The sequence below is a fragment of the Taeniopygia guttata genome, chromosome 1 (genome assembly GCF_048771995.1).
Source record: "Taeniopygia guttata chromosome 1, bTaeGut7.mat, whole genome shotgun sequence".
Lineage (NCBI taxonomy): Eukaryota > Metazoa > Chordata > Aves > Passeriformes > Estrildidae > Taeniopygia > Taeniopygia guttata.
Window position 1 is genome coordinate 5,502,145 of NC_133024.1, and position 22,201 is coordinate 5,524,345.

Here is a 22,201-nt window from a genome sequence, read left to right on the forward strand (position 1 = left end):
TTCCTTTGGGCATTGAGGGATAAATAGATGGGCTGCCCAGGTTCCTTTGGATGCAGCCCAGGACATAATTGGCTTTCTGGACTATGAGCACTCACTGCTGGTTCCTGTTCAGTTTTTCATCAGCCATCACCCCTAAGGTTTTTTAAAAGAAACCTAATGGGTTTTTTTAACCATTTAAACCAAAATTATTATGTCATGTGATTATTGACTGCATATGATTCCTTGAGTTAACAGAAGAAATGGTGTAGTTGAGCTGTACTTACACAAATATTGGCATCATTCTACGTAACTTGTATTTAACTAATTTTAAAAATGAGGAAGCAGGATGATTGAACTGCTGAAATTCTTAACCTATCAAATAATGTAACCAAGGGCACAAATATCTACCTTACTCACACCCCTGGTTTTATGGATGAGAGCCCAGGTAGAGAGGGAAGCTGGTGCCAGGTATCAAACCAAGGGGACCCAGCTGTCCCACTGCTCCACAGATGTGTTTCCACAGTGGAAAATTCCATGTCTTTTTTTTTTTTTTTTTTTTTTTTTTTTTTATGCTGAGTTTAATTACATGCTATAGCTCTTAATGACACTAATTCAGTGTAACTGTCTGACATTGGCTTCATGATGGCTACTTATATCATTGCCAGCTGAGGATTGCAATATCATCAGCTAAACTGTAAAGCATCCAAATGAACTCATCAGTTATTTCATACATTTATTTTTTTTAATGTGAACCATGGTTTTCCTACATGGGCAGCAGCTAGTTTCTCCTTGCATTCCATCTTTTGGGGAGGATGGGCAGTTGGAAGATGTGAGGGGTTGGCCTTGGCTGGACACTAAGTGCTCCCCAAACCACTTTATCACTGCCCTCCTCAACTGCACATGGAAAAAAAAATATAGTGAAAGGCTTGAGGGTTGAGAGATCACTCACAAATGACCCTCCCTGCCCTGCTGCCCACGGGGCTTGGGATGAGCCCAGCACACGGGGGTGGGTTTCTGAGGAATCCCAGAGGAATGCCCACGGCATTGGATGTTTCACGGCCGAGCAATGTCCGGCCTCTCACGCACCAGCATGAGAGCGTGCGATGATCGTTGCTCCCTTCCAACAGAATAAGGAGTAAATAGTAAATAATAAACAGCACATTGTGTGGCTGTGGGTGGTGGCGGGGCTGCCGAAGGTGGCGGTGGCAGCCGGGGCGCAGGCGGCGGAACCGCGCGGCTGCTGCCGGTGTTTCCGGCGGAGCGCGGGGAGGCGGCACCGCGGCTGCGAGAGCATGGCCGGGCCCTGGGCCGGCCGCGGGCTGCGGGCCGGGAGCCGTGAGTGCGGGGGGGAAACGGGAATGAGGGAGGGAACGGGAATGAGGGAGGGAAACGGGAATGAGGGAGGGAAACGGGAGTGCGGGAGGGGAACGGGAGTGCGGGGCCGGGCCGAGCTCGGGCGTGTACTGCGGCGGTGCTTCCATGGTGAAACGTAAATTTTAAGGAATTTAGAGATTTTAGAGGAGCTGAGATTTTAGTTAGGGATAAGCCGTACTAGAGTTAATTAAAATAAATGAGTAGGCCTTGATGAAGTTATAACGAATAATTGATTGCTTGTCAGCACAATGTTTAGTTAGCTGGGTTTATAATGAAGAATATAGAAACTGACAAATAGATTTTAAGAACATAAGACAATTGTGGGCCTCCTCTGTTCTGAAACCAATTGAAGATAAGGAATGGGAGTTCTACCAAGAGTTCATTTGTCATATTTGCATTGAAAAGGTAGAAAGGTCAGAACAATGAAGACTTGATTTACTTCCTCATTTTGGGACCCCTCCCCATGAAAGGGACAACTGACCCATTTCGAGGAACAAACTACGCATGCTTAATAGCTTTTGGAGTGATTAGCATACAAAGCGAGGAATGGGATGTACCAAAATTTTGAATATGCATTTGTATTTTATGTATTCAATACTTGTATGGATAAAAGGACTTTGTACTCACCTGAAAGGCGTGGGGTGTATTTGGGAACTATCCCACACGCTGCCTGGTGTCTCAATTAACACACACTTTCTAACTTCAAACTGTTAGAGAGTTTTTGTCTGTCACAGTTGGATATCGGTACTAGATCAATATCCATATTTTTTTAATAAATCAATGGGCTGAGGTGCCCTTATTAGGCCACGCATAATAAAAGGGAAGGGCCTTTGCAGCCGGGGAGCGACATTAACTTCTGCATAGGACCAACTACCCAGAGTAGTTAGGGTTGGAAGAGATTTCTGGAGATCATCCAGGCCTGCCAGGGCAGGGCCACCACGAGCAGGTGACACAGGAGCATGTCCAGGTGGATTTGGAATCTCTCCCTCCACACCCTCCCAGGGCAGCTTATTCCTCTGCCCCTCTACATGGAAAGAATTTCTTCCTCATGTTGAAGTGAAACTTCTTGTGTTTTAGTTGCTTCTCATCCTGTTGCTGGTCACCACTGAAAGGAGTCAGGCACCAACCTCTCGGCACTCGCCTTTGAGATATTTATGTGCATTAATGAGATTCCCTTTCAGTCTTCTCCTCTCCAAACTAAACAGGCCCAGCTCCCATGGTCCCTCCTCATAAGAGAGATGCCTGAAACCCCTCATTATCCTTTTGACCCCTTTTGTTGCCTTAGAGTCCCCTGTTGTGACTTTGTGCAGGCAGTGCAGGGGCCCAGCATGGTCACTTGCTGGAGCTGCAGAAGTGCTGTCTTGTACATATGAGACAGACAGGTGGGTGATCAGCAGTGTTGTAGAAACCAAAACCTTGTAAAAAGGCTTCGAAAACTCAGCATGGTTGAGGTTGGAAGGGATCACAATGGGTCATCTGGTCCAACCTCTCTGCTCAAGTAGGATCATCCCAGAGCACATGGCACAGGGTTGCATCCAGATGGTTCTAAAATATCTCCAGTTAGGGAGACTCCATGCCCTCTCTGGGAAATCTGTTCCGGTGCTTGGTCACTGTACAGGAAAATTCTTCTTCATGTTTTTGTGGAACTTCTGTGTGTCTGTTTCTACCCCTTGCTTCTTGTTGTATTGCAAGGCAGCACTGAGCAGAGCTTGGTCCATACTCTGACCCTTCCCTGCAGACACTAACACGCATTGATGAAGTCCCCTCTCACTCATCTCTTCTTGAGGCTGAACAGGCCCAGTTCCCTCAGGCTTTCTCATAAGAGGAATGCTCTGCTGGACTCACCCCAGGATTGCTTACTCCAGGATTCTTGCTTACTCAATATCTCTCCTGTCACCAGGGTACATCTCCACACCAGCTTTCTCTCGGCTGACACCTGACGAGGTGGTTCGGATGCGTAATGAGCTCTTCACCAAAGAGAAAGAGAGACAATTGTCTCTTCATCCAAGGATTGAGAAAATTGAAGTGAAATACACTGGGAAGTTGCACCATGGCAGTGTGTTTGTCATGAACAAGGCTCTGTCTACGCCGTACAACTGTGCCATGCGTAAGTGGATGGGCTTCTGAACTAACCATCATTTTGTGCTGTCAGTTGAAATAAAAACAGTTAGTTTTTGGAGGCTTATTTCACAGTTCATCCTTCCAGGTCATTTACAAATATGAAACTTGCAGTTGTTAGAAATGCAGCAGTCTGAACTGCTGATCTTGAAAAATATGGTTAATAACTAACTAATACTTCAGATTTTTTTTTTTACTTTCTTTAGATTTAAGTGAATGGCATTGCAAGAATTCTGTTCTGGCTTCTGTGGATGGTGAAATCTGGGACATGTACAGACCCCTGACCAAATCATGTGAAATTCAGTTCCTTACCTTCAAAGATGAAGATCCAGAGGAAGTAAACAAGGTAAGTTATTATCCTGTTCCATTGTAGGTGACCCTGGTTCTCTGTACCTTGTCTTCCAAGTGGCCCTAATTACGACCACTTGATTCTGTGTGTACCTTTCAGTTCCATGCCTGTCTGCTTTCTTGAACTTTGTTGTCATTAAAGTTCAGACATTTTTAATGTCTTTTTAATGGTGCACCGTGGCTATTATTAGCTGGACTAGTGTGTGGGCTAGGTGAATTGTTGGCTTTCCTTTCAACTGTTGTATTATTCTGTGATTTCAGATTTAAATATCTCCAGGGTTACATCTGGCTTGCATTCTAAGTGCAGTTTTGATTTTTCAAATTTAATTCTGTTTGGAGGATCATCTCTGAATAGAAGTTTAAATACTAAAGAAAGTAATCATAGAATCATGGAAAAGCTTGGGTTGGAAGGGGCATTAGAAGCTCATCCAGTTCCACCCTCTGCCATGGGCAGGGATACCTTCCACTAGACCAAGTCACTCATAGCCTTGTCCAGTCTGGCCTTGAACACTTCCAGGGGTGGAATGCTTGGGTTGGCAGCTAGGTTAGTGCATCATCCAGTTAAGTTTTGGGGGATTTTTTTTTAATAATTAGCTTCTAGGCATTAAATTCCTCTTCTGAAATTCTCTTTGCAGGCATATTGGCGTTCCTGTGCCATGATCATGGCGTGTGTGCTAGAGAGAGCATTCAAGGATGAATACTCAGTCAACCTAGTTAAAACTCCAGAAGTGCCAGGTGATAAAAGTGCTTTATATTGATTGTCTTTTGCTGCTTCTCAAGCGAGTGTAATAACCAAACTTAGAGAAAAATTATTTCCAGTGATTGATGATACTTAGCATTGATACGTGTATTGCATGCTGTTGCCTTTAATTTATAATAACCACACTAAAACCAATTTTGTTGCAAATGTTCAGAAAATAGGTCCATGTGGCCTCTGGGTTTCAGACCACTTAGGATTTCATAGCTGAAATTAGTAACTAAACCTCTGTATTGTGAAGTTACATGAGCAAGGTTTCTAGATGTGATGTGACATGTTTCTGTGGAATTTGCTTTAATAACTGCATAACCTTGTCCATCCCTTCAGTTTCTAAAAGTGGCAATGTCTACACCAAATTGGAAGATTATTGAGATACAAACAAGCTTAGTAACAGCTTCTGCTCATCTGTGATCTAAGATTTAGAAAAGTGAGAAAATGCACAATAGAAGAGGTTGTTTCAATAACAAAATCAGCATAACTATGCATTTAATATATGAGAAGGTTGGTTGCTGGTCATGTGGAGTGCTATAACTGCTTCTCTTTTTAGCCATTTTAGCATTTGTTATGATTGATAAGCACAGGTAAATATTTCAGTTCTACCAGAATTTGGAATAATCTTGGATATGCTCAGCTATATCATTTTACTGCATGTATAGAAATAGTGTGATTTCACTGGGTTCATAGATTTGATTTCTAAATAGCCATTACTCAATATACACAAAATATCTAACCACTGTCAGATAAATTTGTGTTGCCTTTACCAGAAATTTGTGCCATGCTTATATCATGGATAAACAGCTCTAATATTGTCTGATTTCACTATGCAAAAAATTCCTCTTTATAATTTAGTAGTTCACATTTATTGTATGAGGCCTACAATGGAAAAAGAGTGACGTGTTTCTAAAGTGAGTGGTTTTGATTTTTTTCTGTAGTTTTAGGTGCAGTTTTGTGAAGCAGTTTATTTTTTCTCCTCTTTATTTGGATTCTGTTATACTGACATTGCCTTAAAACTCCTTTCAAATTACCTTCTCATTCAGTGAAATTAAATTAAAACAACACAACTTCAATCTGTCATTTTATAGTATAATCAGAGCTGAAAACTTTTGTCTTATGATGAATTTCTAGAAGTAATTCTGTTTTTCTTCTAATTTATTTTGTTGTAAGAATATAGTATGACTGTAAAATGCATACTTTGTTACAAACATGAATATTTTTATCTTTGGAATGGAACTGCAGTGATCTCTGGAGCTTTCTGTTGTGATGTGGTTTTGGACAATAAACTGAATGACTGGAAACCAACAAATGTAAGCACTTCTCAGGCGTAAATCCAAAAAGTTCTATCGCTTGTGTCCTTGACCAGTTGTTCTTTTTTAATAGGGGAGAAGAGACAGAGCTTTTTTCCTCTTTTAGTTAATGCACATTTGGAGTAGTCTGTGGGAGCTGATCTCTGCATTTACCACACACTGGTGCTATGGCAGAATGCTCTTGCATTTCCTTTCAGACAAAAATAAGCCTTGTGCTGTCTTCCACATGCTTTCAGGCTTTAGGTCTGTGGAGCTAGAGAAAATTCTAGTCTGATACAAGTTCAGAAATAGTTAATGGGGCCATTGGGACCTCAGTGCCATATTTGTTACTGTACAGATCTGTTCCTCCTCAGCTGCTCTTGCCTGGTAATGTAGATGCAGCCACAGTCTTTGTGTGAGTAGAGATTCTGAAAATAAAAGTGTGTATAAGGCATATTTTCTGGTGGTTTACAGCAGAAGCAGTTTGTTGTTGAATAAAATCTGAGTGCATTCAGCTGCAGCTCTCCTTAATAGCTTGCTTATGTTTCATGCTCTGCAGTAAATCTAAATCTGAATACTGTAAATCTCAGAAGCATTTGTGATCACAAATGTTTTACCCATCTGGTGTCCATTCTTGTTCTTGTGCCCAAAAACCACCAGAGGGGTGTATGGCTAGCAAAGCAATATTGGTACAATACAGAATTTTTCTTTCGTATGATCTTGTGGCTGAAGTAATTTAGTTAGAATTATTTTCTACATGACATTTAAATGTAATTCCACCGCATAACAATTTCTTACTTAGGAGCAAATCTGAATTATGCAGAACCATTCAAGGTGACAGATTTTTATTTATTAAATATTCAGTACCTTTTTTTCACTTTGACCTATCATCATTAGAGCTTATTTATAAGTGAAGACACTACCCTGGGAAACAAGATTTATAAATGAGTATTCAACAGTAGCAAGACTCTGTATGTAGTACCATGTAGGGAAAACCTACTATTAAACTGCCTACATGGGCAGTTTAATTAATATGTATTGTTTTTGATGGAAAAATGCCTATTTCTCATTGAAATGACTGGGCATTAAAACAGTGATGATCTATAGTGCTCTTATGATAATAGTAAGACACTCCTACAGTAAAATTGCTATATTTAGGGTTTATAGTAGATGATCTTTGTTGCTTTGACTAATATTTAGTGTTTGCTGTGCTTTTTCTGTTCACTACAGCTATGAAAAGGTGGTTACAGTTTTTATGTTCTTTTATTAGGACAACTTCTGTTCTCTTACAAGGGATGCCAGAAAGCTAATCCATCAAGACCTGCCCTTTGAAACACTGCATGTTGAAGCAAAAGTAGCACGTGAAATGTTTCAGCATAATGTGTGAGTGTCTGAATTTGCCTTTCTTTCAAAGAGGCAATTAGAAATCCTGTAAAATCTTTGCTTGGTTTTATAAATCTAAAATAAGATGTGACAGGTGAAGTACGAAGGTACTTCTCCCACTGCTCTGAATGAGCCTGCCTCATTCTTTTTCCTCACCAACTTACTTAGTTCTTACTGTTCTCTTCAGAAGCCAACACCAGGCACCTTTCCTGGATGTAGTTTTGTGACAAACTGGAAGACTGAGACTTCTTTTGTTCACTAGTGAGCTTCAAGATTCCACTGTTATTAAATTAAAACTCTGGTGGTTAGCCTTGACATGGTAGCCTTTTCTGAAAGGCTTCCATACTTTAAGAAATGAATATTTTTCATGTCCTGGTACCTTGAAATGAAGATTTAATGAAATGCAGTTTTTGAACTGTGCAAGGGAAAATGGGTAAAATACTTTGGTCTGTGCTATAAAAATAGGTTTGTTCAAAACCTCCTGTCTTCTTTGCTGAAAAAAAATACCTCAGCTATGTTTCTGGTCCACAGCTTTTTGGCAGTTGGAGAGGTGTAGGGGGAATATGAGAAATAATTTATAATTTTGTGAACCAAATTAAACTACAATAAAGCTAAAGTTTCAAAATAGCAAATTTTTTAGCTTAATGCTGAAGGTAATTTTACTGTGACATACCGATCTGCATTGACAGCAGGTGGGAGCTGACTTTAGATGGTACCTTTAGATATCGTGTATAGAAAGCACAGAGAGCATTTTCCTGCATTGCAGCAACCAGATGTTAAGGGCTACACATTGCATCAAGTCAGTTTAGGTGATGTCAGGGTGTCTTCTAGTCTTACAGGTGACCTGAAAAACTCTTATTTGTAGTAGTAGGTCCATTGTATCTTCCTGAGTAAAACTGCTGTGGGAGCATGGCTCACCTATAAAATATGCATGGAATAGACTGGAATAGATATTTCAATAGGAAGGGACCTACAACAACCACCTAGTCCAGCTGCCTGGCTGATATGGGGCTGACAAGTTATAACAAGTTATTAAAAGCATTGCCCAGTGACAGGCTTGGGGCATTGACCACCTCTCCAAGAAGCCTGGTCAGTGTTTGAGCACTGTCTCCTAAGGAAATGCTTCCTAGTGTCTAGTTTGAACTGCCTTCCAGCACAGCATTAAACCATTCCCAAACATCCTGTCTCAGGGTCCTGTGTTGACTGTGCCTGATGATTGCACTATTTTTAAAGTGCCTTTCAGTAGTGCTCAGTAAAATCTCTGTAATTTTTCCATGAACTGAGGTTAACTAACAGGTCTGTTAATGAAATTTGTCAATATGTGTTCTCATTAGGAATTTAAACCAGTCTCAAAACTCACATAAATACAAGCATGATTTTTAGGAATTTTAAATGAATTAAAATAGTTTCTGAAGTGTCTTTATAAGAGCAAGGTGTTAAAGGTGAGGATTTTTAAAATAATTTTTTTTCTTGTCCAGATACAAAATGGAGATGATAGAAAGAAAAGCTGCTCAGAATATGGAAGGAATTGTACCATTATATAGGTAAGAAAAACTGAACTCCCATTCTGTAATGATTCACTGGAACATTTGAGTATATTGCAAGTACTCTCTGCAAGTGAGAAGAGCAAGTTACTTGGGATAGTTTTCAATTTAAAGATCTAATGTCTGTGGTCTGTCTTAAGTTGTTGGTGTGGTTTCTTTGCTTGTTTTTTTTAATATAACCATTATTTTGTGATACTTCGTGATACTACATTTCTGTTTCTTGGTATGTTAAGGATGGTAAGTGCTAGAGAAGTCTTACTGTTTTCAGTACTTTTACATGAAAACCAAGTAAATGTGTAGAGCTTGACAGGCTAAATAAAATACAAATCAAATACTTGTTTGAAAACAAGAGTTAGCATTGTATAATGGATTTTTCTTTCAGAGTTGTCACGATCTTCCTAACTTGCAATCTTCTGCTATGTAGTGGTGGAGATGAGAATAGAACAGCATCCTGGGGATACAGTATAAGATGCAGAGTTCTTAGTCTGGAGGCAGGATAATTACCTGTACCTCAGGCAATTCTCTGTCTTAGGCTATTGTAGGATATTCAGTTGCGTAGATGTCTAAAGAGTTCCTAATTTGTTTTTGTTCTGTCTTAAGGAGCATAATCTATCTAAAGGAACAGATGACTTTGCAGTGGTGGTTCTTGAAATTTTAGAACAATGTTGTGTTGTTCTCTCCTTCCTCCCACGCTGATTTGCTCAATAAAGGGGAAAATGGGCTTACCTATTTCCTTCTGGGAGAGGTTCATTCTCAGTATTTCTTTGCTCTACTATGCTGTCTCTCTTTTCTTAATTGATTTGCAGTTTTCCAAGAACTGGAAAGGGAAATAACTGTGCAGGTTGTAAACACTGTGGAAAACAGGTGATCTTGGAGACAAATCTTTTTCTGGTGAATGACAGTTATCTCAGTTGTAGAGCCAACATGGCATCAAACTTTTTTAACCTAAGATCCTTTCCTAGACCTGAGGTTTACATTTTCTAAGTTCAGTTAAGGAAATTGTGTGATCTGATAAGTACTTTTAATTTAGGAAACTTAAAAATGCTGAGCTGGAGATTTGTTTAGATTTGGTTTGGGGTTTCTCGTGGATTTTCTTTCTGTTGATTGGAATTTGATAATCAAAAATAAAACCTCATCTCCTTGTATTTTGCTCCAGATATATTTGGCATATAAGCTGGGGTTTTTTTTTGTCCTCCCAGGTTTGGTGACTTTGTAGATGTTAGTGAAGGTCCTCATATTCCAAGGACAAGTTTCTGTTTCCAGTATGAGATAACAGCAGCCCATAATCTTCAGACTGACCAGTCTGAATTGATAAGGAGATTCCAGGGTGTGTCCTTGCCAGTCCATTTGAAGGTAAGTAATTAATTTTGCACAGGTTTTCCTTCTTTAAATCAGAGCGTTTTACCTGTGTTTCCATCTTTGTTAGGTGCTGTGTCGGTAGCTAAATGGATTTCATAGTTGAGAACTGTAGAAAGGGAGGGCCTTGATGGTGACTGTGTTGGATATTTGGGGTTCATTTTCTTCAAACAGTTGTGGATGTACAGTCAGAACTAGAAAAGTCTGCCTGAGAGGACCCATGATGTTATTTTTCAGTATGGAAAGGTTGTTTTGGTTGTATAATTCCTGCATGGATATTTCATTCTGCTTGCCTAAGTTGTGCATGTCAGTCTTCTTACATCTAGGCTACTGACAGTGCTTAAAAGAGCTTTGTATTTAAACTTGTGATAAAGATACAATCAAAGAATTTCATTACACCAAAGTAAAAAGTAGCAGCAACAAAAAATTTCCTAGCTCTAATGAGTCTTAAACAAAGGCTTTGCAGAACTGAAGGTGGAGGCAGGAGTCTTTATTCCCATTCGTGTTGACTTACACAATTTTGACCTTGTGGTCTGCACATGTACTATTGTCTTAGTTGGGGAAGTTTTCAGGGGTTCCTCAGCTCATCTCTGTGTTCCCTTCCTAAGCATAATTCCCAGTTTTGCCAGTTAATTCCTCAAGGATTCCACACAGTGGATGAATCATAGAACCATTAAATGGTTTAGGTTAAAAGGGACCTTAAAATTTATACAGTTCCAATTCCCCTTCCAAGGGGAGGGGCACCTTCCACTGGACCAGGTTGCTCAGAGCTCTATTCAACCTGGCCATGAACACTTCAGGGATGGGGCATGTGATGGGTAGACATTTATTCAAGTCCCCCACATGAATATGGGCAAATTGGACACCAAAATTTTAAGTTGGTAAAACGGAACATTTGAACTGGACATAATTATGGTTTTTACCATCATTTCTATACATTTGTCAAATCTGTTCTATGATAAGATTATTTTTTACCTCTACTAACATAATTTAATGACATTTCACACAGGCTCACCACAGTGTGTGGCACAAACTGCTGGAAAGATCAAAGAGGCTGGTAAGTTCACTAGTGGTGAAGTACAGGCTACCAAATATCAAGGTATGCTCTGATAGAGGACACTTTGAATTACAGGTAGGTAGTATACTCAAGAACATATATTTAGGAATGGAAATATTCACAGGTGAATGGAAATCAGAAATCTAACTGCTTATTTATTAGAGGACATGGTAGCACTGTTTCTGAGGTCTCTTATTAAAAAGCATTGTGCCATTTAAGAAACATATACTGTTTGGTTGATATGATTTGTCCAATTGAAAAATACTTCGAGGTAAACGGAACTATAAAATATCATAACCAAATAACCACTATCAAGACATATTTAAACATAGGAAGTCTTTGTAAAAATTAAAGAGCAGCTGTTGAAGAGCCTTCTGATTAATAATTTAACTTACTTGTTTAACAAGAGACAGAAAAAAAACTACTTAATGTCTTCTGAAACTTGTTAGCCATGGATATGGCATCTTCCCTGAACTTAGTTTGAATATTCTTGTCCTTCAGGTTGTTTAATTTTGGAGAAGATAATAGTCTTTGTAGATTGTCCTTTCTTGTTACAGTGACAGTATGAGCAGAGGATTTTCAGGATCAAGGAGAGTGAAATAATTTTAAAAAATATTACAAAATTGATATCTTTCTGCAGGTCACTGAAGAAGAATATTTGGAAGCAGCAGCATCATGTCTTGAGGCAAAAGATGGAACTGAAGAAGGAAAACCTGTATCAGTTTAAATTAAGTTGAACCTCTAAATGTACATAATAATAAAATATGTATTTTTAATTACTTGTTTGTGCCTCTTAGAAAAATGTCTTGGGTAATTGTGCTGGTTTAGGGCAAATTTGGGAGAAAACCTCCAAATGGGGCTCCCCCCAAGAAAGCAAACCCACACAGTCCCTCCCCCTCAACTGGTTCAGGAAAAATTTCCTTGGAGAGAAGTGGGAAAAAACCTGTTTATTTAAACAGGCAAAGCACTCCCCAGCACAAAAAATGAACAATACCAGATGACAAAACTCATTTGCTGCTCTGAAGAGATGACAAATTCAGAAAATCCAGTGGGTGGTGCTCTGTTATCAGTCCTTCCGGCACTGGGAAAAGCTGCTGCCCAGAGCAGGCCCTGGTAGACCACAAAGTGCAAGCTCTTGGTATTTCCCAGGTCCCAGTCTAAAACAGGCTCAAACAGTTCCAAGAAAAGGGAAAGAAAACCAGTCCAGGGAAAACAACTTTGCCTCGGCTAGCTAAACTAACTAAAAAGCAAAGGAGCACTCTGTTCTGCCCTGTCCATGCCCAGAAAGCACAGTCCAGCAGAATGTGGAGGAGTGAGTAGAGGCTGATAACAAACTCTGTGCTTCTTCTCTGTGAGCCTTCGCTCTCAGAGCCAGTCTTGAAGGCACAGAATATAATATCCAGCATAAACAGAACACACAACTGGGGATACAAGCATCATAACCTCCCCCTAGGACAGAAATTAATTTGAATTCTGTGACCTAAATCATAGATAAGTATAGACACAAGTATACACAAGATGTTTCAGTCCACTTCAAAGGTTTCCTCAAAGAAAAAAAGGGGGGAGTGGAAGGAAGGTAATTTTTTATCTGCAATAACTTTCAAGTTGCCCGTCCTTACCATGACAACAACAATTGCATGTGTCCATCCATGTTGTTGCCTACTGCAACTGAAAGTTGAGACAAATAGTATCTTAAAAAGATACCCTTAAAATAATGTAAAGGTATAATTGCCATTGCTTTACCAATACAAAAATAGTAGAATGTAAACCCAGAAAGTTCTTGGAGTTCAATGATTTCTTTCTGCTGCACAAGTGCTCTTAAAGATAATTTTCCAGAATAATACCAATAATTTAGTTCATTACTTGGATCCCTAGTGTACTAAGATTTATTATGCATTTTCTTTCTTTGATATTTATGGTGACTTCAATTAAATTTCGCAAGGGGGTTTTGTTAGATGATGTTTTCTGATGTTTTGTATTTTTATCCCTAACTCATTAAAACTGTTCTTATTATACCAGAGGAAAATTTTACTACTTTTTGAAGTGCAAATATTTTCTCTGAATTTCATCCCAATTATTATTTTTACCATTAACTCTGTCACATGGTTCTTAATCAGTTGACACCACAGTTTTGTGAGAGCAGGGTAGTAGTTCAGTAAAATACATTTAGGTATAACCCATGTCTTCTCAGGATGCTTGGAAAACATATGGGGCTTTTTCCTCTTGATTAATGTTGCAGAGGACTGTTTATAATGGTATCAGATGCTTATTTTTTTAAATAAGATTGTGATTCAAAGTTTACCTTCAATGTACACAATGCATTTACACATTCTGTATATTTTCATTAAATTGAACTTGCTGGAGTGTACTTTGGTTTTGAACCTGTTGTTCTGGTGCTGTTGAAGAAGCAGGCATTGTTTCTTGTCTTGATAAACACAAAAATTTGCTGTTTGTGTTGGTTTTTTTTTGTTTTGTTGTGGTTTTCTTTCAGTTTTGCTTGTTTGGTTGGCTGTTTTTTGTTTGTTGTTTAATGCAGTACTTGCCATCTTTGATTAACCCAAGACAGAGAAATTTTGCCATTGGGATCCAATCCAGGTGGTCTGGTTTGAATCTTAAACTTGTTCTATTACAACCTAGAAAGCCCCCTGATGTCTGCTTGCTTTTTTGGATATCCAGAATTCCTCCTGGATTCCACCAGCTGCAGAGGAAGGTGAGAGGGATGCTATCACTTAGGACTATACTTTTTTTAACCCTGGCTGGAATTTCAGAGCTTTTCTGGTATGTGCTTTTCTGGGGGCTGGGGAGAGAGGGTTTTTTTGTTTGTTTGTTATGTTTGGGGTGTGAGGTTTTTTGGTTGGAGGAGCAGGAAAGTTATCCCACAGGTGAATACTCACAAAAAGGACTTTTGCAAGTGTGCAACAGCAATACTGAAAATGTTGACATCTGTAGCAGACCCTTCCCTGAAGGTTGTGCATAAAATGGTGGAAGTTCAAACTTCTGTAGAACTCTGTGCTGTCTCACACCTTGACTTCCATGGGGTCCTGAAGACAGGTCTCCCTTAGGGAGAGATGTAACTGGAGAATGTGTTTGAAAAGCACCAGGATACTCACAGAGCACAGCAACAGTTAAGAGAATTGGGCAATAGTGTTCATTTCTTAGCATTTTGAAATAGGAATGTAGATTGAAGTCTGTTCTGCCAATGTGGGATTCAGAGCCACATGTGCAGAGAAGAACATCTGTGTTTTTTGGGGGGATTGGCTTATAGGGTATTTTGAGTACTCCCTGCCTGATCTGTATTAAGTGATGGCACTGCTAGAAAAATTCTGAACATTCCTTGAATGAGTGTGAGAACAAATGGAAGCAGTGCTCAGTTTCCCCAGCCACAGGGCAGCAGGGAGATACGACTCTGAGTTCAAGGCCATTTATTTTACCATTGACTATTGGTGCATAAAATGCTGAAATTGTCTGCTGAGAAGGCTGTTGGAGCAGCTGAGTTAGAGTGGTGCTTCCTTTCTCTTTTTGACTTAGGTTTTCTGAACTTCAGCTGAACTGCAGGGTGGCTCCAGCTGCTGTTTGGAGCAGTGCTCACACACATACCTGCAACTATCACCATATACCAAACTTAAAGCTATGGGGTTATGCAAAATACCAAAATGTGTATGGCAAAGCTCTGACTGAGTGTGGATTCTGGATGTTTGTGCACTGTCCTGCCTACCCTGGGGCCTGGTCCAATCTTCTCCATTGGAAATAGTCAGAAGACACCATCACTGATCAGTTCAAAAAGATACATAAAAGCAGATGTTGTCATTTTCTATACTGAACACTATAGGAAGCTGCAGGGATTAGGGGTGGATAGATGGGCAAAAGACACTGCAAAATTTTGCTAATTCCCCTTCTTGGCTATTTTTTAAAATTAAATTTCTGTGTGTAAAGAGGCAATTTTTACTCAGCAAAAGAACTGCAGAACAAGCTAAAAGGAAGAATCTAGGAGGACACAATGCTGTGAAGTGGAGAAAGGGGAGGGCAGGGTCACTTAGGCCAACATACATGAGCAGAAGCTGATACTGGCCAGATTCTGATAAGGAATAAGTAAGAATTTTTTTTTATGGTGAAAGCAGTGCGACACTGGAACGTGTTGTCCAGAGAACTCACGTGTACCTCAGCCTTGGAAATGCTCGAGGTCATATTGGATGGAACTTGGTGCATTCTGATCTAGTGGAGAGTGTCCCTGCCCATGGCAGGGGCCTTGGAACAGGATGATCTTTAAGGTCCCTTTGAACCCAACCCATTCCAAGATTCTGTAGTGACAGGGGAAAAGGCAGGAACTGAAGCCTTCTTCTTTGTTGCACATCTCTTCATGGCTTCTCACATTCAAGTTGTTCCTCTTTCTGCATCTTGTTTGAAAAAGCTGAAACTTTTAATTTTTCGTTTTTGCTTGCTGGTTTTATCCAAGAAAAGAAAACCCTATATTAAGGCTAAAGCTACATGGTGTCTAAATCCTAAGAGGTGGCAAAAGGAAACTTGAGCAGTTTCAGCTGACACATGTAACCAACTGAGAAATTTTCTTCCGAAGAAATATTCTGTATTTCATGTTATCATGGACTTTGGAGATAGAAAAGGCAATTAGGATATAGTATGACTTACTTAATAACAGAAGGAATTAAATGCTAAGAAAGAGTTATTTTTTTCTTACCCAGCAGTAAAGGTCTTCCCTGGGAAATTGAACACATGCAAGTGATGAAAACAATCATCAGTAGACATCAAGTCCTTTCATGACAGCAGCCAGAACAAGTTTCCCTTTCTATTTTAACTTCTGTCAAGGAGTAATCTTCTACTGCTTTTTGTTAACTTATCTAGCACTGTTCCGCTCAGCACAGTACTTTGTTATATTTGAAGCCAGTTAACCTGCTGCATTTATTTTATTAGTTTTTACAGACACAGGAACTTGGCAGCATAAAGGTGTTTGATTGGAAGAGTTGACAGTGGGTATTTCTTGAAGAACACCAACCATCTGAAAATGGTAATGCTATCATGCTGTGGTTTTTCATGAGACCTAACCCCAGTCATGGACAGCATTAACATTTTTTCAGAGTGAAAAGAAAACCTATTATTTTAATATCTGCTATTATAATATCCACAACCTAACTATGTCTGCTTTTCTGGGGAACCAGCTATGCAGAAAGAATACACATAATAGGTCTAATATTTGACCATATTTATAATTGCTATCTATTTCTTAAGTTTGCATGTTAGTCACATTTTAAAGATAGAAAATGTGAGGGAACAAATACTTGATTTTTATGGCATGACTATGAATTAGGATGGTGAGGGGAAAGATCTGTTTTCTTCCTTAAGATACCTTCTATTGATGTGTCTATGCAGGACAGATGCTCCAGGATCATCTTTGCTTCAGCAGACCAGTGCTGCTGAATGTGGCCTCAAATGGACAGGGAAATCAAACTGAGCTTCAGTGTCACCCAAGAAATGAGATTGTCTCTGGAATTTTCTCTGTTTTGCCACAATTTTCTTCCTGCATTTAAAGCCATTTTCTCTGGAGTGTTAATAGGAGTATGCTTTTCTTTACTAAAGTATGCTGCACCACTTTGAGAATTCCCTCTCAGAGCCACAGCTCTGACTTTGGAAGGGATAAAAGTGGCTTTTCTTTTTTGGTGATTATGGCTCCCCCCCAGCTGTATGCATCCTGGGGGAGCCACTTAACCTAGAGCCTGATTTGGAAAACATTTATGCCCTGCAGCAGTTCTGTCTGAGTGTAAAAATCACATTCAGCAAGAATTTTTGTATGGGACACTTTTTTATAAGACCATTGCTTTGTAAATTTCTGTGGTCTTGAGTGCTCTGTAATCATTCCTTGTACTGGGGATTCACAGGCAGAACACTGATAACAGAAAGAGGTGTTCATATTGATACATCACAAACATTAAACATATTTCTTAATTTATGGTGAGTACTTTGAGTTTTTTAGTTTTCCCTTTTGTTCTCCCATCAAATTACTGTTTAATAGCTAAACTATTCCCCAAGCAGATTTAAGTAGAGATAAGAGAGTTTTAAGGACTGGCTCTGTCACTCAGGTTTTGTGACTGAATATTCAGGAACTATTTTGACCTTCCACAAAATAAATATAACAATACTTTCCTGTTTCTCTACAATTTCCTAAGACTTCTTAAAGTTTGAAATGCACAGGTAATCCTAAAGTGAACTAAAGATACTTTCATTTTCTCCTAATGACCCATTGACCCATTTCTCCTAAAGAACTGACAATGGAATCTCAAAGAAACATTTTCTGTCAGTTTTTCTCTTATGTATAATAAAATTCTATGGAAATTAATAGAAGTTGTATGCACCAGAAGTTTAATCCATCATTTTTCTTTCCTAAATAAAAATGAAGAAGTGAAACATTTGTGTAGGAAGCAAAACCAAAAGAGCTGAAATTTGATAAAGTAAAATCCAGGTTGTTGCATTCACAATGTTGCACATCCTAGTAAGGACTTGATAATACACAGAGCTGCTATTTTTTTCTCCAGTTTTCCAGGCTCTATACTTAGCATGCATTCTAGCAGGCATGCCTGTATGCAGAACAACTTGTCTTTTTATATGTAGAGCAGAGGTTTTTCCCAGCATAGCACTGACTGATTCATGATTTCTGTTCTCCTCCCACAGCAACAGTTTGTTCCATGTGAATTCTGGTAAGAGGCATGGTACAGTGTTAATGCTAACGTGTAGGAGTCAGTCATAGGTAAAAACCCCTATCACGATTAGCATTAACAACATACAGCCAACAGAAGAACTCCAGAGACTGGAGTATGAGACATAAAGAACACAAAGCACTGGGTTTTCCCCTTGACAGACCTAAAGAAAAAAAAAAAGAAAAAAAAAAAAAGAAAAAAAATGTATCAAGAAATTATGGCAGAGGATGGAGAAATATCAGAGAGGGAATTATTGCAGTTAAATACACAGGAACCATCTGCTGTATATCCACACCCAGTCAAACTTGCCATTTTTTTAGTTAGAGAACTAGAGTGTATTGAGCAGTGAGTGCATTGAGCTTGCTGTGAGCAGGCAGAATACAGATTGCAGCATGGTCTTGCTCAATTTTGTATCCATTTAGATATCAATTAATGAAGACTTCTGATATACGCCTAGTTCCTCAAAATGTTTTAAACTCCCCAAAAAACAAAATGAAAAATTACTTTATTTATTCTGATTTAACTAAGAAAAAGTGCCTCTCAGGGAGCTGACTCTTTAACAGGATGTGAGAAACAGCACTAAACATAATCATAGTTACATCAGGTTACAAGGTTGGTGAGGTAATAAATATTCCTTTGGATTCTGGTATAAATGAGCAGAAAGAAAACCTTCTGGAGAAACCTTTTGGAGAGATTTAATTGCTGGTCTAGAATCCATATGCAGGCCTCCTACACCCTTGTACCTACCTCTAACCAGTAGGTTAGAATGAGATAAATTAATATAATTGTCTGTGTTGAACTGCTTGCTAATAGCTTCATAATATTAACCATTAATTGATGCTTTGACCATAAAATTAATGTGTTGAATCTTTCTGACCAAAGTTGAACACTTTTTTACTTATTTCAGCCTATTATAAGTTCTCCTCTGGAAACAAACAAGGAGAAACAGTTTTAGAAGTCAGCAATTTCAAAAATATGCAAAGAAATCACATAATTAAATGGAAATACACTCAGTAAAAGCAAGGATGGAGAATCATCATTATATATTAAACTACCTGATTTATTTTTACAATTTTCAATTACTTACAGCAGTAATAAGGGTTGAATTGTTGAGACAGTCTTTCCAAGCAGTTTAAAAAGGCCCAAGTAATGCCCATTTTGTTCTCCGCTAAGTATGTCTTGATTGAAATATATTTTTCTTTATCTATCCTTCTGAAATAAATATCAGCTCCTGTGCAGAGTTCATAAATAGTTGAATCTTGTTTGTTTTCTCTTTGTCTCCCAGTAACCACTTAAAAAAACAACAACCACCTTTTTGTTGTTCAATCAAAAAGTAACAAGAGAGAAATGATAAATGAGACAATATATATGAGGCAGTCTTGGAGATCTTTTTGTGTATGTAAATTTAAAGAAACTGATGTACTTTTATAACTTCCTTACTGTTACTAACACATGTTTTAAGAGGAAGTTAAAATGTCATAGTAAGAGTGTGATCTAATTTAGAGATTTTAGGGAAATTACCTTTCACTTTGTGCCACTCTAAATGAAACCAGCCTCATACATGTCTGCAATATGTGAGTGGCAAGCAAAAATTCCAAGGTGAATACAAAATTTTGGTAGGCAGAAGAAAAGTGGTTTAGAAATTTCCAAACCTCAGGTTTAAAGTGATGATTCAGAGCTCTGGTGAGTGTTCAGAGTAAACTCCCACTGAAGCTGGGCACAGAGAGCTGTGGTGTAAGATTTGCATTTTGGGGCAGTGAAGTGAACAGTTTTTAAACCTGTGATAAAATTTTGTGTGTCTATTTGTGGTATGGGTTCATAAGGTGAGGGACACAGGCCCTCAGGGAGAAGGATAAAAGATCCAAGTTAAGGTATTAATTCTGGTGGGATTTGTTTTTGTTTTGTTTTGGGCTTTTGGGTTTTTGGTTTTTTTTATGGAAAGAAGGCAAACCTGTAATTTATGTCAATAAAAGGTTGTCTTACCTAAATTCATTCTGCATTGAACCTTCTTTGAGGAGGGCTTTGAATTTGATGATGTTCAGAGAATCTTTTTAACCTAAATTAATTTTGAATTCAATTATTGTGCTTTTAATATCTCTAAGTCCCTAAATCCTTACTCACTTGATGTCATCCAGTGGGCAAAGGTACATATGAAGGGCTCAATGAAAAACATCAGTTCCTTTTGTGGAAACACTAAATTTGTCTTTATTAAGCTTTGGATAAGGATCACTTTGGTAATAGGACAAGAGTTTCATACCAAAAGCTTCTGTCACATCCAAGTCTACTGCCCCTAGAATATTTGTAGAATATGTTTGTTAATTTTCACTCTCTTAAATGTATTCCAGGTTGCTATTCTTTACACTATGCTTCCAAATTCTAATTATTTCATGTCTTAAATGGGTTCTGCTAAAAAGCAAATGTTTTTATCTGTGGTTTGCAGCAGCCATTTGTAGTTGACAGTACTTTTTTTCTTCAGTCTGCCTGTGTTCAGACTTGGAGAAGGGATAGTTTTGAAACTGATCACTTGAATATCATCTAATCATTGTTTCTCTAGAGAAGCTGAATGAGTGCTGTGCTTGCCCATGCCAACTTCCAGCAGTATTGTTGAGCAGTGATAGAAGTGAGAGACTTTGGGCAGCACTTGGTTTCTGCAGCTTTACTCCTTCCTGGCAAAAGCACAAGGCCATAACCACAGATGAGAATTTACTTTGGGGCTTTTCTACTCCCACGATCTTGGATTTATGTAATGGGATAGTTTTGCCTAGGCTGCTATACTTGCATTTCAGTTTTGGATTTAAAAGCTGCATAGCACCTCCAACACTGTGAACTGTTTGTCTTCTGTGTGCTAAAGGCAGAAACACAAAACATGCTTTATCAGGAAGTGGTGAGAAATGACACGTGTTTCCTCTTGCTGAACCTTTGTAACAGACTTTTGTATAGCTGTCAGGTTTCCTTTACATGAACAAATACCTGTGTTGCTCCCTGCTGTCTTCTCAAAGAGCTCTAAAAATGTGGCCTTAACATCGGTGGAAACAGTGACCATCTACTCAGGTTTAAATACAATAAAATAAAATCCCCTGTTATTTTCCTTGCAACATTAATAAAGAAAAAGCTCATTAGATCTGGTGTGACTTTCCTCTTCTCTTTTCCAGCACTGTCTTTCTTCCCCTATAATCAGAATAAAACATGTATCCTTCCTGCCTCATCTGCTGACCTCTGGCCATTAGGTCCTATCCACTCATCTGCTTTTCTGTTCCTTCATCTGTTGCAGTGACCTCAGACAGGTGTCTGTTTTATTTTCATTTTAAGACTTCATTCATGCTACTGCCTCCATGGAAGCTGTCCAATTAAAAAGTCAGATTCCCTTCAGAAGTATCATCAAAAGTGTCGTTCAAAGTACTTAAACTGTGACAAATGCTTCTTTCCCCACCTGTACATTTGGACATTTTTGTATGATACCTAAAGGTTCCGAGGGGATTTATGGCAGTCTGCTGAAGGATTAGAAGAATCTAGCTCATTAGTCATGTGAGTCTTAGCCAGTTTTGCCTCTACAGTTCCAATGACCAAATTCTTATTTACTTATTGCCCAACTGGAGGGGATTCATTGTCATAAATCTGGAATAAAATCCAACCTTTTGTCCCTGGGTTGATAGGAAGAAGACATGAAAGCTTTGGTAGAACTTCCCAATATAATTTTTTTTTTTTTTTAATGAAAAGCATGTGCAGCTTAGGAAAGTAATACCAACTCTGCAAAATTCAGTAGCCAGTTTAGAATGATAAAATGTGCTCTCCAAACAGCAAAAAGAATTTAGAACTTGCCTTTTGGGAAGCCTTATCTGCTGATGCTTAGGGCTGTGCTGTCACCCCTAACAAGTCTTTTTCTTGTGGGAGGAAAATCAGTTCACCAAGGCCAGAAGTCTGCAGTGCTCACAGATGAGTATGCAAACTCACAGTCATGTTGGAAGAATCAGACTGTGACAGACTCCAAGCCTGATGCTTTGGTAGTATGGAGTGTCTTCTGAATCTTTATTGTTCTGCAGTCATGGAAAAAACTATTTTTGTAAAAAATAAGACCAAAATGTAATGTACCAGTTTCAGAGGTGTTTTTAGCTTTGAATAGCAGAAATTAATTTTGACTGAAAGAGAATTAGAGTTAATATACTTAACAATTCTATTAATGTCTTAATCACCTACAAAAGACTGTTACATATGAACAGTATACAGCCATCCATTTTCAGATACCCTATTTACATTTTCAGGAGGTTCTCATGTAATTTCTCAGAAAGTAGAGCTATTTA

At 38.7% G+C, this 22,201-nt stretch overlaps 1 protein-coding gene and 1 non-coding gene across 2 annotated transcripts; one reads left to right on the plus strand and one right to left on the minus strand.

The window, feature by feature from the left end:
- Positions 1–1,156: 1,156 nt before the first annotated feature.
- On the plus strand, positions 1,157–11,978 carry MRPL39 (mitochondrial ribosomal protein L39). Its single transcript, XM_030261187.4, has 10 exons — positions 1,157–1,314; positions 3,254–3,460; positions 3,678–3,817; positions 4,455–4,554; positions 5,813–5,880; positions 7,130–7,242; positions 8,721–8,786; positions 9,986–10,139; positions 11,152–11,199; positions 11,840–11,978. The coding sequence occupies exons 1-10, from the start codon at positions 1,272–1,274 to the stop codon at positions 11,924–11,926; spliced, it is 1,026 nt and encodes a 341-aa protein (XP_030117047.3). The 5' UTR covers positions 1,157–1,271; the 3' UTR covers positions 11,927–11,978.
- Positions 11,979–17,921: 5,943 nt separating this feature from the next.
- MIR155 (microRNA mir-155) lies at positions 17,922–17,992 on the minus strand. The gene has a single exon (NR_049150.1). It is a non-coding gene; the product is annotated as a microRNA mir-155 (primary transcript).
- Positions 17,993–22,201: the final 4,209 nt, after the last annotated feature.

Bases quoted from the DNA above. Each gene is read 5' to 3' on its own strand.
- MRPL39 (XM_030261187.4), top strand. From the start codon at position 1,272: ATGGCCGGGCCCTGGGCCGGCCGCGGGCTGCGGGCCGGGAGCC. The intron at 3,818-4,454 runs GTAAGTTATTAT...TTCTCTTTGCAG, and splicing joins ATCCAGAGGAAGTAAACAAG to GCATATTGGCGTTCCTGTGC. The intron at 8,787-9,985 runs GTAAGAAAAACT...TTGTCCTCCCAG, and splicing joins GGAATTGTACCATTATATAG to GTTTGGTGACTTTGTAGATG.